The 15,460-nt window shown below is 42.7% G+C and overlaps 2 protein-coding genes across 9 annotated transcripts in view; one reads left to right on the top strand and one right to left on the bottom strand.

The window, feature by feature from the left end:
• LOC121063776 (translation initiation factor IF-2-like) overlaps positions 1-15,460 on the top strand; it is a 65,587-nt gene that overhangs the window by 46,272 nt on the left and 3,855 nt on the right. For all 6 annotated transcript variants that reach the window (XR_005816201.1, XR_005816204.1, XR_005816200.1 and 3 more), the window contains one exon: positions 643-760. Coding sequence is in view for 1 of the 6 variants with exons in the window: in XM_040544602.1 (XP_040400536.1) it covers positions 643-727 (85 nt within the window). In the remaining 5 variants the exon portion in view is untranslated. The remainder of the gene's footprint in view (positions 1-642; positions 761-15,460) is intronic.
• Positions 8,243-15,460, bottom strand: part of LHFPL3 (LHFPL tetraspan subfamily member 3) — a 253,696-nt gene continuing 246,478 nt past the window's right edge. For all 3 annotated transcript variants that reach the window (XM_040544607.1, XM_040544608.1, XM_040544606.1), the window contains one exon: positions 8,243-10,860. Coding sequence is in view for 1 of the 3 variants with exons in the window: in XM_040544606.1 (XP_040400540.1) it covers positions 10,832-10,860 (29 nt within the window). In the remaining 2 variants the exon portion in view is untranslated. The remainder of the gene's footprint in view (positions 10,861-15,460) is intronic.

The following is a 15,460-nucleotide window of genomic DNA, read 5'->3' as shown; positions in this document are numbered from 1 at the left end:
GCCCCCAGATCTGCTGTCAGATCAGGGCAGGCTCTGCGGGAACTCGCTAATCCCCTTCAGGAAAGTTCCCGTGGCTTATTTCAAATGCGGGGTTTAAACTGGTTAATCTGACCTGGTTGGTCTGGCTGGCGAGGCCGGCAGGGCCCTGACACACGCGCTGCCACGGGTGAAGGTCGGCTTCTGCTCAAGGGCGGTAACAAAGAGCAGCTGGTTCTGCTGCTTCCCGGTGAGACATCTGCTTGCAGCCTTAAAATCATTCAGCCCAAATCCCGTGCAATTCTGGGTTGTTTCCTGTGCAGCTTTTAGTGCTTTTTGTCCTTCCTTAGGTTAAAACAGGACTTCTATTGTTTCTCTGGTGAGGCTAGTAAAAGCTAGGAGGACATTTGTCTTAAATTGCCCCTTTATATCTAATTATACACCTGGGTAACAAAGTAATTTATCCTAAAGAAGCAGATGGAGGTGAAAATGCGACTGTTTTGGAGTTCTGCAGCACAACTAACAGATGCCATTTTAACTGTGAGCTGTTTTTTTGCTGTAGCACAGTTTATCTTGCTCAGGAGAAATTTCAGGAAGTTGTGCAGAGCAAAAGGGTGCAGCTTGGCTGTTCATTGTTTTCATTTCTCCTCCTCTTATATTACACAGGAAAACAAGGGAAAATATCCTCTCTCTGGGACCCATTCCCATGTTTCTCATGAATGTTCCTGTTCCTGAAATCAAACATCTATAAAATAAAAACTGAGGGAATAAAGAATACGTTGGGGTAAGACCACGTTCAGTGCAGTGCACATATTTCACACTGGGCTGAAGTTTATTTCTTCTAATTCTGTAGCATTTAAATAATGTCTTTAATATCTATACATAAATAACTTTCCATGATGAACAATATCAACCTTGAATCTGAAACTCATTTGCGCTCAGGAAGATTCAGCTAAAACTGTGTCTGTTTTCATATAAAACTAATTAAACTTGGGAATACTTTTTTTCAGCCGTGTAGTGGTAATTATCCTACACTCACACTACACATTTTATGTCAGCTGAAAGCCAGACCACTTTGTGAACCATTTGAGGGCACTTGCAAATGCACTCTGATTAGTCCCCTGCCTTTGGTTTAAGTTACTTCTCTCCAACTGTGACTCCTCTCTTCCATCCTAGCTCCTCTACTGAAGTTTACATGCTCACAGGAATCAGACTGAACCCTCTGTGCCAGGTCCTGGGTATACTCGTTTTAATTGACAGTTTATGACAATTCAAGACATTTTGTATGTTAGTGGCAAACTCCTTTCTGCAAGCCCCGTGATAGGCTTGGCAACCCCTGGCAGTGAGGTGGAGAGAACAGCTAGGGGCAAACACTCCTTACACACAGCAGGAAGGTTTGCTGAAGCCTGTCAGGGCTGCCTGGATTTTACGTGTGGTGATACACAGTCTCTGCACACAAACCATTTTACACAGAAATGCCTTGATCAAGGCCAAACATTGCTTCACTGAAGAAGATACTCAGATCTTCATTTGAATTCTGAAATGGAGGCAGCCCCCCAAGTAAAAAAAATGGATGACCCTCCTACTTAAACAGTTTTGGCATATGTCTCTCTGAATTGCTTCAACTTCCAAATGTATGGAAGGCTTTGTTGTCAGATTAAGAATCTCCATAGTTAAAGTTATCTCTCTTCCCTTCCATGGATAGCATTTGCAGCTGACTCGCCTGCACATGACTTACCCGATGCAATAACCCTCTGCTTTCAGGACCATCCTGAGTATATAGGGAGGTAAAGGTAGGAAATTTGGGATGTTGCAGACAGAAGGATGGGTGCAGTTGTTGTTGCCCTAGATAGATCTGACCTACCCTCAGATAAATGAGCAATACTGCTATGTAGGGAGCATTGGGCACATTCATTGTGTGCTGTCTAGGTGGCCAGAGTTGTCCATTGCCACCCGTGCATGTTAGGTAAAATTAGTGGTCACACAGAGATGGACTTCAGATCATGTGCCCTTCAGATCTGATACACCTGGGGTGCTTTGGACCTACACTGCAAGCACTGGGTGGGTTCTTCAGACTGTGCACAAAAACTGTCATCATGGGGCTGTGGGGCTGAGAAGCACCAGATTTACTTTGCACACACAGTTGTGGTGTGGGTTTCCTGAACTAAATATGCCAAGCTACTGCAGGCTGCCCCTTCAGTCCCCTTATTGGCACCCCCCAGCACATTTTGGTACTAGTAATCATGTGGCCTTAGAGTGGGTTGAATCAGCTGGCTGGTGCAGCTGACTGTGCAGATACATAAGCGCTAGTGCTGACATAGGGGAGCTGATGGGAGCAGGGCAGTAGCAGTAGCACATGCCTAGATCAGCAAAAGCCAACTGTGACACTGCACCCTCAGTGATTTGTCTGGGATTTTAGCATCTCAGACACCCCAGGCAAAATTATGGCTGGGGCTTATTGCTTGATGAAGCTGCTGGAGATCTGACACCACAGTGGAAAAACTCCCCTGCTTCTGTCTGGTAAAGTGGACATAACTGGGATCCTGGGACAACTGGTAGTTCTGGATGGAGCTGGCCTGCCCTCATGGTGGACTAATCCCGCATACCACAAGAGCCAGGATCACTGAGACCACATGGATGGGGATACAAGAAGACAGAACTTACACCTGGTTTGAAAAATTGAGCTGCTTATCTTCTAGGTGAAAGTACTGACCAGTCCCAAGAAAAGGATCATATTGATCTCTAATAGCTGTAGCATACCAAGTAACCACATTTTTCTAGTAACACATATGCCACAGTTCTCCTTACCTCACGCAGTGAAGTCCTGGGTCTTGGTGCCTAATCCCTATTGATTCTCTGTCAATTCCTTCTGTGATAACCCCCAAATCTTGACAAACTATAGCAGATCAGTGATTTTGAGCCTTCACTTGCCATTGACTCCATTGGGGGTTTGGTGGTATCACTGGGCTTCTCATCTAGCTGCCACAACCTGCAAACAATTAGTGTTGGTCTGGGGCTTTCTCTACAGGGGCTCTAGTCTACTGTGTCTTCAGAAATACTTCTCCTCCTTTAACTTTTTGGAATGATCATTCAGTTGCTAAAGTTTCCCTTTGCTTCCTGTTGTATTCTATAAATTCCTTTGCTTAAAAGTCTCTTGTTGACACTAGCCATCTGTCATCTGGGGGAGAGGAGAAGACACGGGAAAGACAAGTTAAGTGCTGGATTGTGGGTCAGAAGTCTCCTCTGTAAAATCCTCGCAGAAGCATGCTGAAAAGGGAGAGAACAGGAGTAAGGACTGGGGAAACTTCTGCTTCAGGCATTTGTTTCCTGGCTCGGTGCCCAGCAGGCACTGCATCAGGCAGCTCAGCCCGACAGCTTGTTTTCGCTTCTGCATGCTACTTCATTTTCTGGCTTGGGACGACATCTGGCTGGCGTGTTCTTTCCCACACCTCAGGAAGAGTGCTCTTTTTAGCTTGTTACTGCAGTCTTCGGCTTTAAAATCTAGTGAATCAAGGTGTAAAATAACACGAGACTGGTTTAAAAATAATGAGATTTAAGTACAGTTGAGCTTTGATTTCATTTGTCTTATGGCTTAGAAACTTTTAGTATACATATTAAGTATTTTCCTGCTTTCTACCATGATTGTGAGTGCTTGGAACTCACTTTAAAAATAAAACAAACAAAAAACAGCCCCTCCTACCACCCACACAAAACCAACAAAAGCAACAAAACAAACAGAACAGACCCCTAGGTAGGTTGGGTGAGCTTAAATGAAATACATCCTCTCCAAGAACAGCAAGTATATAACTCAATATCAGTGACAAGTTAGCACTACGAATATATTAATTTTTGACCTCTATGCACACGTCTAAGAGTTAAAAGCATACTGTAAGGATATTGGAATGGTTTCCCTTGAGAGTAGAGCCACACAAATATCAGCTTATCCTGGTCGATATTTACTTCATTATTGACTCATTTATGCATCTAATTAAGCATTGGAGCTCAGAAGCACTGTGTACTCTTCACCACGGGCATTTATGAGACCAGATTGGATAGAGGCCTGCCCCCAGAGGTGACCCTGCTTGGAGCAGGGGGTCAGACGAGATGCCTCCAAGGCTGTGACTCCAGGCGTCTTAGACGTAGAATCATAGAATCATAGAAACCAAGGTTGGAAAGGACCTACAAGATCATCTAGTCCAACTGTCCTCCTATCACCAATACTACCCACTAAGCTATTAAATCATACCTCGTAGCACCTCGTCCAGGCACCTCTTGAATATCATGAGGGACGGTGACTCCACCACCCCCCTGGGCAGGCCGTTCCAGTGCCTGACCACTCTTTGAGAGAAAAAGTTTTTCCTGATGTCTAATCTAAATCTCCCCAGGTGCAACTTGTGGCCATTTCCTTGAGTCCTATCATTAGCTATCTGAGCGAAGAGGCCGACCCCTCCTCATCACAACCTCCCTTCAGGAAGTTGTAGAGTGCAATGAGGTCTGCCCCGAGCCTCCTCTTCTCCAAACTAAACAATCCCAGTTCCCTCAGCCGCTTCTTCTTCTGGACTTCTGCTCCAGACCCCTCACCAGTTTTGTTGCCCTTTTCTGGACAAGCTCCAGGGGCTCTATGTCTTTTTTGTATTGAAGGGCCCAAAACTGAACACAGTACTTGAGGTGTGGCTTCACCAAAGCTGAGTACAGCTTTGATCAGCTGAGTACAGCTTTGATCAGTTGAGTACAGCTTTGAGCTGAGTACATGGATCTAAATATATGAGATTCTTTACCTGCATCCCACACAGCACACTTTTGCTCATGGTTGATGTATGAATGGCCTCCTGAGTTCCTGCTTTGTTCCTCTAGGAGCAGGGAATTTAGCCTCCAGCCTGGCAATCCATAATCTCATCAGATTTTACCATGCTTGATGAAAAGGCCGTCCAGAATGGCCTAAATCTAATGTCCTGTTCCTTTAGGGTCGATCACTTTCATGTTCTGTCACCTTTGAAGATGCTCATGAGTCTCCTATTGCATTACCAGTTACTTCATGTTAAGCTGTGTGATCCATGTAGACTATCTCTTTCCTCTGACTAAGCTTAAAGTGTTATATTTTCTGGGTATGGGATTCAACGGGCTGAACAAAACACTACTAGGGAAATAATGATAGAAAGGGAAGGATACAGAAGAAAACAATGACAGTTAACAACTCTTGGGAAAGGGGGTTTAGGAGTAAACTGAATCCCCAAAGGAGTATTTCTGGAACAGTGATTTTCAGTCTGAGATGCATGGAAGACTTTCAGGAGATCTTCAAAAGATCACTTGTTGAATACAAGTCCTTGTATCCTACAAGGTCACGTGTTTATGAAATTTAGAAAGATCTGGAAAATTTTTAGGGATCTGCAAACTAGAAAGAATAGAAATCCACTAAAAATGTTCTAATAAAGAGAAGAGATTGGAGTGAACACAGGGAGAGGCTGTATATACCATCAGTGAGTGCACTTCAAAGCCGGGGCTGAAGTCATATGCCAAGAGAGAAATGTCATCATCACCCACTTGGTCCCTGAGAAGGTAAGAAAGGAATTAGTGTCTGTCCCAACTGGGAAATGCAGCAGCCTGTCCCTGGGAAGCAGTGCACTGGAAAATGCTTTTCAAATGTTAGGCAAACTTCTCATCCACATTTACCAAGATGTGACTTGTTCTCTTTAGTCTTTAGAAATTCAAATGAAAAGTTGTCAAACGTGATAGCTCTCCAGTGTAAGCTAATACACCAGCGGTTCAGCCTCTTGATTTTTCCCCGTTTCTGAGAGGCGCAGGAGGTTACCTATGCACTGTTTTTCTTACCTTGATCTCCATAAATGCAAATGCAAAGCTGCGCTTGCCAGCAAGCGCCGGGCAATAACCCCGAAAAGGCTGGCCGTTAGATGGCAGCACAGATATGCTCAATATCCTTTACTCCCAGGTGCTGCTCCAGGAAAGCCCCTCCATTGCTTTCAGCATCCCTAAGGTACCTCGTGCCTGAAGAATTTTTAGGTTACTGAATGCAAAAATAATTAAGGAATGTAAATGAGGAATTTCGTATTATATTACAACAGACAAAATAATAAAGTGGTAGCACATATTAACCTGGAACCTCTTTCAGAATTCCTGAGTGAATTTATTCCCTATCCTTCTGAAGCACACAGGGAGTTCAGCTATACAGAATAAACCAGCTCCTTTCTTGATGATGTATGTAGCAGCTGATAGCCTAAAAGCTCTTCCAGAAAACTCCATCAATTTGATGCCCCCAATCTTCTCACCTCATTGCCTGAGAATCTTACTATTTCACATTCTTTTCTACTGCCATTTGAGAAACACAATAAATACAGTTAGACACTTAATTGAGCCTCAGAATACTCCAGTGACATTCCAACTAAATTCATTTAATTAGTGGGAAAAATGAGGCAAATGGAGAGGAGAGCTAGCTTTCCTTTCAAACTTAAATGTCGTCCACCTAGCTCAGAGCTAATTTTGCATTGTGTTGGCATAATGTCAGATAAAAGACAATCAGGGTGCTAATTACATTTCCTGAAGCCTGACATTTGTGCTGACATCCTGGTGCTTCACCTTGTATCTTGTGAGAAGGCTGTGTTTGAGAATCCTCGATGTAACGAGGTGCCTGGCCCTCTCTGGGACAGCCTTTCTTTCTGCACACATCGAAACCAGAACAAAGCTCCTGCCTTTCTCCACTAAGACCCCATGGGAAAGTCCTGATTCTGTGTAACTAAAAATGTAACTGATATTCTAGATCATTTTCTGCTGTAAAAATGGGGAAATATTTTTTTAAAAAAATCAGTAATCGTATCAAAGAGACTTCAGTCTAGTATATAGGATTTTGACAATCTTGATTTTCTGTTTTGTCCTAATAATAGCAATTCAATAGACTATAATTATTAATACATAATTATAATACATATTTGTTAATTATTAATACATCAATCATATTCATTATTAATAATTCTTACAGCTATATTAGGCTAATGTAAAACTAACTTGCACTTGACAGAATCAGGAGTAGTATCCCATATTGTTATGCTAATTTGAAACCAGTTTGTAGAGGCAATGTCAGGCCTCACTCCCAGATTTTTAGTCTCTTTTCTTCCAGACTGCCTTCCCAGGTGAGTGAGCTGATGTCCAGACTTGGAGGCAGGTCCTGCACCCCTGGTTTCAATAAGTGGTTTGTGACCACTGTAGGGACCACTCCAAAAGCAGAGGAGCTTTGTGGTGTCTCATTGCTCAATGTAAATGGAGAGCATGATTTTTTAGACTAAATATTTTACTTTGAAGAGTTTTGGTTCTTCTGTGAAAGTTTCATATTAAAATTCTAATAGAGTCCAATGAGGATGGCCGGTCAGTGTGTTGTTGGATGCAAATATGGCTCGATGGCAAATGCATGCAGGTATTGCCAGCTACTGCAGCAACAGGCAAAGCTGATCCCTGCTGCACAGAGCTCCCTGGGAAGGAGAAATGGGTAAAGCTATCAACTTCAGTGCAGGAGATTTTTTTTTTCCTGTCTAGTTCTTATTTCTTTTTAAATCCTCAGAGATTGGGAATAATTCAATCCCAGTCACAATGATTTCTAGATCAACCCCAAACACAGACACCACTGCATCAGCATCATGGAGACAGATCCAGTATCCACTTGACACCAAAGTACCTACCTCTTGCTGGTGTAGGTTCTGGGATGATGTACATCTGTGACAGCTCTTGATGGCCCCAGGAATTTTGCCTTCAGTGGAATTTCGTGGAGTGAAATTAGGGGGAATCAGTTTCTGAGCTTTACTGTGTACTCCAAATCACTTTCTGAAGGTTTCCAATCTATTTTTGAAGTAACTGAAATGCATTGCCTGTTAGAATGAACAGGACTTCAACAACCTACACACCTGGCAGGTCTCTGTTTAACCAAAACTAACTTCTAAATAATTTACAATCTTCTTCCTCTTATTGTAAAGCTTTATGCCAAAGTAACCAGGAGCTTTATATTGCCCAGATGTGTATAGTCGGGTACCAAAGGATGCAGACAACTTACCACCAAGGTTCTTAGCCCGTAAATTTGATGCATGCACACAAATCCCTGTCCACATGAAGGGACTGGATTTTGCTCAGACTTTGCATACCTTAGGAATCTGTGCAGGCACAGGCATGTAGGAGGTGGCCGGGCTTGTGTTTATGAGGAGGACAGTGATTCCAACAAGAGTAGCTGTTACCAGAGATGAGCTGGAGAAAAGCACTATCACACTTTATTTTAGTATGCTACAAAATTCATTGTTGAACTTTATTAGGTACTTTAATACCAAGCATACTTTAAAGTAACAAAAATTATTGTTATTACTTTTTACAGAAAATCAGGTATTTCAACAGTTTTCTTTACAGTCTTTGTTGACTTAAAAAAAATTACAGTTGACAAGTTACTATGAGTGGAATGGAAAAGTAGTAACATTTTAAAAGGTAAAACATACTATTCATACTGAATCAACACTTAGTGATATACGTCCTTGTAAGTCTTTCCTTCTGTTTAGGTACAAATGGTACATTTTCACTGACCTGGCAGGGTTGCAAGGTCTTGTGATGACACTTTTTTGCAACATTTGTGTGTGTTTAGAAAGGACTTTTGTGTTACACAGTCACCATTATGTCAAACATAGTAGTCCATAACAAAAATAATATACTACAGAGAACCCTGTTTTGGTGATTTCTGTCGCAGCTAAAGGGCCACGACTGCAATAATTTGGGATAGATGTAAACCTAAAGACCAAAAGAAGTTGATGATACAATGGCACATCCAGATAGCAAAGCTTTTCATGGGATTTTGAGATGACAACTTGTGTGTTAACCAACAGGAGCTGTGAATGAAGACAGGTTTGCTGAGACACCATTCACAGGAACTCCTGGGTGCCCGGCTTTTTAGGATGTGTGTTTTCCAGCTGACACTGGTTGGGCTAAGCACAGATTTAAAAACCTGTTTGAAGTGGGACCTTAATGACTTCATGCATCCCCATGTGTAAATTACCTGGTTTTCCGCCCACTTCAGTTCAGTAGCAGGTGCTGGGAATATGCTTATGGTGGCTGATTGATTTGGGTGGGACTTTTTTTACCAGCTCTAATGCTGGTCCTGTAGAAGTCAAGGGAGTCTCCTACACACAGTTACAAGAACAGATTTAGATTAAAACAGTTTTATTTTAAATGCTACCCAGCTTCACATATAAGTTTACTTGGCAGACATCCACAGCAATGTTCAGTTTCTAAAACAAGCGGAGCCACAGTGGTACCTTGGTAATTAGATAAAAGAGTTGCCTAATTCCTCTATTTATTTATTAACAGTTTGCTTGAAGATAATTTTTCAACCAAAGATGAAATTTGTTTTCTGAGATTCACGCACCAAATCCTTGAATACTTTGTGTTGTGCAGTGAATAGTTAAAACCAACTTTGACCCATGCTTTACTCATGTCCTCAGTGTATCATGGTATTTAGGATCAGCGATAACAATGAATGATTATTTTAGCTGTTTCCCTTGAAAGCCAGAAAAAGATGTGACAGGCTTAAAAAAATTGCAGAAACTTGCACTGCAGTGTTTGTTTGGGGCTGGACTTGGCTGTGATGCACATGAGGGGGCAGGAGAAGTGCTGGGAGCTGCCCGGTCCTGTCCCAGGGGGAGATGCATGCCATGCTGGGTGCATTAGAGAGGAGCAAAGAGGGAGCTTCTGCCTCCCTCCTTCTCCCCGTGCCTGGTGCATCCAGGTCTGTCTCCATACCCTGTGTCTCACCCAAAGCTCAGTGGCTTTGGAAAGGAGGGGAGCTGCTGGGGAGCTGGCTGAGCCCAGGCTGAGCTCCTGTGTGAGCTGCTGGCAGCGTGCGTGCGCTCCTGCTCCCTTCAGTTACCTGTGGAGCTGAAGGCCAGAAGGGATCACTCGATCACCTAGCCCGAATGGCATAACAGAGGCCAGAGGTGTCCCTTAGTGGTTATGTGGCAGAACAAGGAAAAGAACAGAAATGCCCTCACAGCCAGCAGCTGCTTTAACACATTTAAGGGGTAAATTACTTTTTCCTATGAAAAAGAAATCAAGTGCTTTTGTTTTGTTGCTTTAAATGCAAACAATTCTATGTTGCTTGGGAAATTATAGTATCATGATATTCAGTCAGACATATCTTATAGTATATATGCTTCATAGAACTAGAATATAGGTCAGAAATAATTTTCCAGTCTTAAGTTTGTTACAGACATAGATTAATTGGAACACATACGCAGTAAAAATTGAGAAGCTTTACAGTTTTAGTCAACGTATTATACACTGAAGTAAATGAGGTGCAGAAATATAGCATTAAAAGTTATGCTTTTTCCACTAGGAGATGGAAACATTCAGAGAGTCTATTTATAAATGTTAATTTAAGAGAGATGTCCTATCAACTTGGCTACTGGGATAGGAATAGTCTGGAGTTAACTGCCTCTCTACTGTGAAAGGTTTTAAAGCTTTTTGCTTTCCGTCTGAATAAAAAAAATGACATTTACAAACCTCTTCAATGCATATATATTACATATGTTTATCTAGCAACAACTACACCCCTTTTAATTTATTCCCCAAATGTGACTTTTCATGCATGTCTTCTGGATGCTGTATTCAGCAACAGTTTCTAATGAGCTGGTGTGTAATCCATGATTGCATTTCTCTTCCGAAAATCACTTCCACGTCTGGCTGATCTATGTTTAGAAGGTAGCGCTTACCAATCAGGCATTTTGCTCTCGTCAGCGTTCTTCTCTCTCGGAGGCCCTTTCCCAAGCTTCTTCCCATTTAATGTTGATGTACAAAAGCTGTTATTCGGTTTGTTTTGTGCTCATTCTAGTGAGGATTGGCTTAGAAGGACTGTGCAAAACAGAGAGAAGAGAGAAGCTGGTTTACAGCCAGCAAACATAAAGATGTTCATACTGTACTTGGCTTAGGCTGAGCGTCTGATCAATATTCAAATACACTTCGTTATTTGTATTTCCATATATCAGGGAAAACGGCAAGTTTAATCTTCAGCTATGACAATGATTTGTAATCTGGAATTCTTAAAAATCATCTTTCATCAGTGAATCAACATGTGAAGTCAAAATAATCAGATTGCTTCATTTAAAGTTTGAACAATATGAAAATAAAGATACAGTGCATAGAGGGCAGGAATCACATTCGCTGGAGGAGTATCATGAATCAAGATAAAATCCTGACATTCCTGTTCCACATTGATAATTTTTCACTCCCCTGAGCACACAATCCACACTTGTAAACAAGATAAAACACTGTATGGTGATAAATTTCAAAGGAACAGACCCCAGTGAGGGCTGAGGTGTTTTAAAACCAATGCCTGCCATAAAAACTAAAGCTTCCCCATCCAGTTTCTCTGTACCATACACAGAGCTGTGTGTGCACGACAGCCAGTGATGGCTGTAGTTACACTGTGAGCAGTGTGAGGAAGGCTCCCCCAGCCTTGCTGGAGGTGACTGCCCATAAATCGGCACTGGAGGGGACAGCTCATGGGAACAGCAGTGTAATGAGAAGGTCTGTTTACAGGCACCCATGTACATGTGCGTGCTCTCACCATCTTTTCTGTCTGGGCACTCAACATGGGATGGTTGTGCTCTAACAACCTCTGCCAAGAACACGGGAGCTGTGCTGCTTTGCAGGTGCATGTATGTGTGCCAGCAAATGCAAAAATGTGACTACTCTGGGGCTCGGCTTTCACCAAAATGAGCTCTTCAGATCAAAATGAGCTCTGCAAATACACCGTTAGCTAAATTCTCCTGGATGGCTTGTGCCAAGCTATGCAGTCCGTCTGCAGGCAGCCTCCTCGTTGTCTCCTGTGGTCAGAGCTCCTGCAAGCCCACAGCCTGCGGGAGAGGATGACCACCTTCATCACAACCCTCATCGTAACACAGGGGTCACTGTGGGACACTGCTGGGATTCAGGACTCGGGGAAATCACAATGTTTGTAAAAATAAAAGAATAAGAAAGGATTTAACACTGAAATGGCAATGAACTACGAGTTTCAGAACTAGAAACTCTTAAAAACGTTAGAGACAAATGTTTTATTCCCTCTGAAGTTACACAGACCAGCCATCTTCTCCCATCCCCACCAATTCCTTGGAGTTCTTGGCCCGCTGCCAATTCTACCTAGCATTAAGCATTAAGCCCCGGAGCAAGGCTTTGGTGATGCCATGGACCTGGGAACCCAATGGTGGCTAACCCAGAGGCGTCCTGCTTCGAGCCCTGGGCACCTGCTTCCCCCATCAACTTCCAACAAATTGATGTTTTTCAAGCAAAGTTGGTTTTGGCAGGAAAATTCTGACTCGTTATAGCCCACACGTGCTCAGCAATTATCTGTAGTCCAGATGTATTTCACAAAGAAAACATTTTTAATTGATACTGCTGACACTAGAAACTAGGAAATAAATTATCCGAGAAGCACAAGCTGAGCTTAAGGAGGGCCCTGCCGAAGACGAATGGATCTGCTTTGCTTTTGTCAGAAAATGAATATGCAATATAGTATTCACTGTGGTAAAAACATTCTTATGAAGTGAATATATAATGGGACCAAAAATTTCCAGTTTTGAAAGAAAAAATGCCATTGATAGCTCCAGGAATTTCCTTTGTCCCTTTAAAACGTGGCAAAAAGGAAGGATAAAGAATGAATGAGAAATGCACATATTTGTGATAAATAAAATTTATTAAAATAGCCTAAGTTGTGAATTTCAGTGTATTTTACTAATATGGTTATTAATGTAATTAGTAGGGTAATTATTAATATAGTCAAGTAGCACAGCTAAATATAAGAAAAAGAAAGTATCTGAACCTCCAACCTATTTATTTTCTGAGTGAGGCATCGTTTTTTGAGACTTTTGAACAGCATGCCTGTGTTATTCAAGTCCTTAAGAGTGCTCATTGGATTTCCAGCAGTGTTTGAGTTGTAACAGTACTGGGGTTGCTCAAACCTTTATTAGTTCTTTTGACCAATTTTGTGCACAGGTGTTATAGACATGGAAATGAAGGTTAATAAATACCAGAGGTGCCTCGCTGATAAGGCAGAAATAAGTCATTCACATCCAGCTTCCCTCAGTCTGGTTTGTATCACATCATAGGCTCTCGACTTCTTGAAGCTTCTTTTTTTTAAAGCTAGTCACAAGCCTTTTCTAGCACTGTTGCCTAGAAATCAGTTAATGGAAGCAGTCTTTGTGAAAGCTGTATTGCCCAAACCACCTAGGTACTATGCTGTTAAATTCTCTATTTAAAGTCTTGGAAGGCTGCCTGTGAGGCTGACATCCTGACAATGCATTTTTTATTCGTGTTTGAGCCATTCAATTAGGGAAGTCACTTCTGTTGATGGCTGGGGTGCAGTCACCCTGTGAAAGATTTACAGCATTTTAATGTTTATGTACATTTTCAGAGAGGCCACCAATATGTCTTTGTTTTGAAGATAAAAACACATACTAAGATTTCAAAGTTGTTTCCTGCCAAGGTATAAAACACCTACTGAGTTTCAGGTAGTCCCCTACACGCTGTTACTGTAAAGGCAGTTAGATGGATAGCAAATACACAGAGAAAGGCACACCTTCCAGGTCTGAATGTATTTTCTCTCCAACAGACTTAACACTTTATCCCACTAATTGTTACCAGACATATTTATACAATCTTCTTTGCTGATTTTTTGACAGGTAGTCTATAAAATAACACCCTTCCAAGAGCTAATCTTATATTGCTGGCTCCAAACACACACAATTACTGCGGTTGCCTGAGCTAAAGAGCAACAAGCATTCATGGTCACACCAAAACCAGTGCTGTCAGGAGCCCATGGGTGATGAAGCACCAGAGATCGGCTCCCAGCATCTCCCCTGTATTCATCTAACCTAGGGAGCAGCATTATAGCTCTGGAAGACTGGCACCATGTTTGGTGTGTGGCAGGAAATGAAGGAGGAGAGAAACATTGCTGTTGAAGGTCTGCAGCTGAAAATAAATATGCTGAGGCACCTTGGATAAAACAGCTGCCCAGGCAGTAGGCCAACAAAAAGGGGTTTTAATGAGGTGCTTCGAGTTCTTGCCTTTCTGCTTGTGATCTGGGTCAGCTCCTCATAACCACAGGTAGGTGGTTTTGTTGTTCACATCACGGTTGGTGCAATGCTAAGCATGTTAAAACTCCACTTGTAGCTACTGCACTCCAAAATTCAAACAGCAATGTGCAGTCAGGTCCTGGGCAACAGCCAGATGCGTATAATTAAAAGGCATGAAAGGCAGGCAGATGCCCAGCAGCAGGGGGCAGATGGTGTCCTGTCTCCTCTCCTTTCTTTGAAGATATTTCCTTTAATGCACGTAACAAAAACTATTTGGGTTGCCTGAGAGAAAGATTTTGTTTTCCTTGTGATGAGAGAGGAATAGGGGGTTCTTTAAATAAGTGTTCTCCTTTGCTTACCTGCTGTGGGTGCCTTTTCCTGCCTGATGCATCCTTTGCCCTGGCCTTTTTGGGTGTTGTTATGTATTCATAGAATCACAGAATCATTAAGGTTGGGAAAGCCCTCCAAGATCATCAGGTCCAACCACCTCCCTGCCACCAATATCACCCACTAAACCATGTCCCTAATCACCACGTCCAACCTCTCCTTGAACACCCCCAGGGACGGTGACTCCACCACCTCCCTGGGCAACCCGTCCCAATGCCTGACTGCTCTTTCTGAGAAGAAATGTCTCCTCATTTCCAACCTGAACCTCCCCTGGCACAATGCCCTGACAGCCACCCTAGGGCAAATATCTTGCTCTCGTTAAACAGGCAGGCAGCAGCTCAGGTCCTCTCTTAACACATAAGAGTCCTGGTGATTAAAGCTGAAACCCTAGCATGTGTTTTTGGAGATGCTTCCCATAGACAGTCCTGGATGTAGCTGTGTGGTCAAGAGATGAGCGAGCCGTGCCTACTGCTGCACCGCAATGTAGACAGAGAAAGGAAGGATCGAGTCTCCCCTGTTGAAATGGAAGGAAGAACGGACAGAAATTCCTGATCTATTTTGCTAGCAGCTCCCCTCCTGGTGTTTTACCATTCAGCATCTTCCAACAAAATGTGATAAATGAGCTGTCCACACCGGAGCTACCTGAGCATGTTTCCTCCTCACCTTGGCAAGCCAGCAGGCAGAAGCTGGCAGCTGTGGCTCTGCAGCCCCTCACAGTGCCTGGGAGCACAGGGGTAATGAGACTGTGAGAGCACACAGCAAACCTCGAGGAGTTGCTAAAAGTTTTACAAAACTTTGGGATTGAAAGTGGGATGTTTTTGTCCATGCAGCTTAAGAGAAGCTCATCTTGACAGAAGGGCATGTGAGCTGGCTCTTCTGCTGAAGCACTTCCTGGCAATAAAATAGAATCAAATTGCATAAATAATATCAAGTTTTTTTTTACCTATTCAGCATGCAAACCCCGTGAAACCAAATCTGAGAGGGATGATAGGGCC

Source organism: Cygnus olor, chromosome 1 (assembly GCF_009769625.2).
Source record: "Cygnus olor isolate bCygOlo1 chromosome 1, bCygOlo1.pri.v2, whole genome shotgun sequence".
NCBI classification, from domain to species: Eukaryota; Metazoa; Chordata; class Aves; order Anseriformes; family Anatidae; genus Cygnus; species Cygnus olor.
This window is presented reverse-complemented; position numbering and strand designations above follow the sequence as displayed.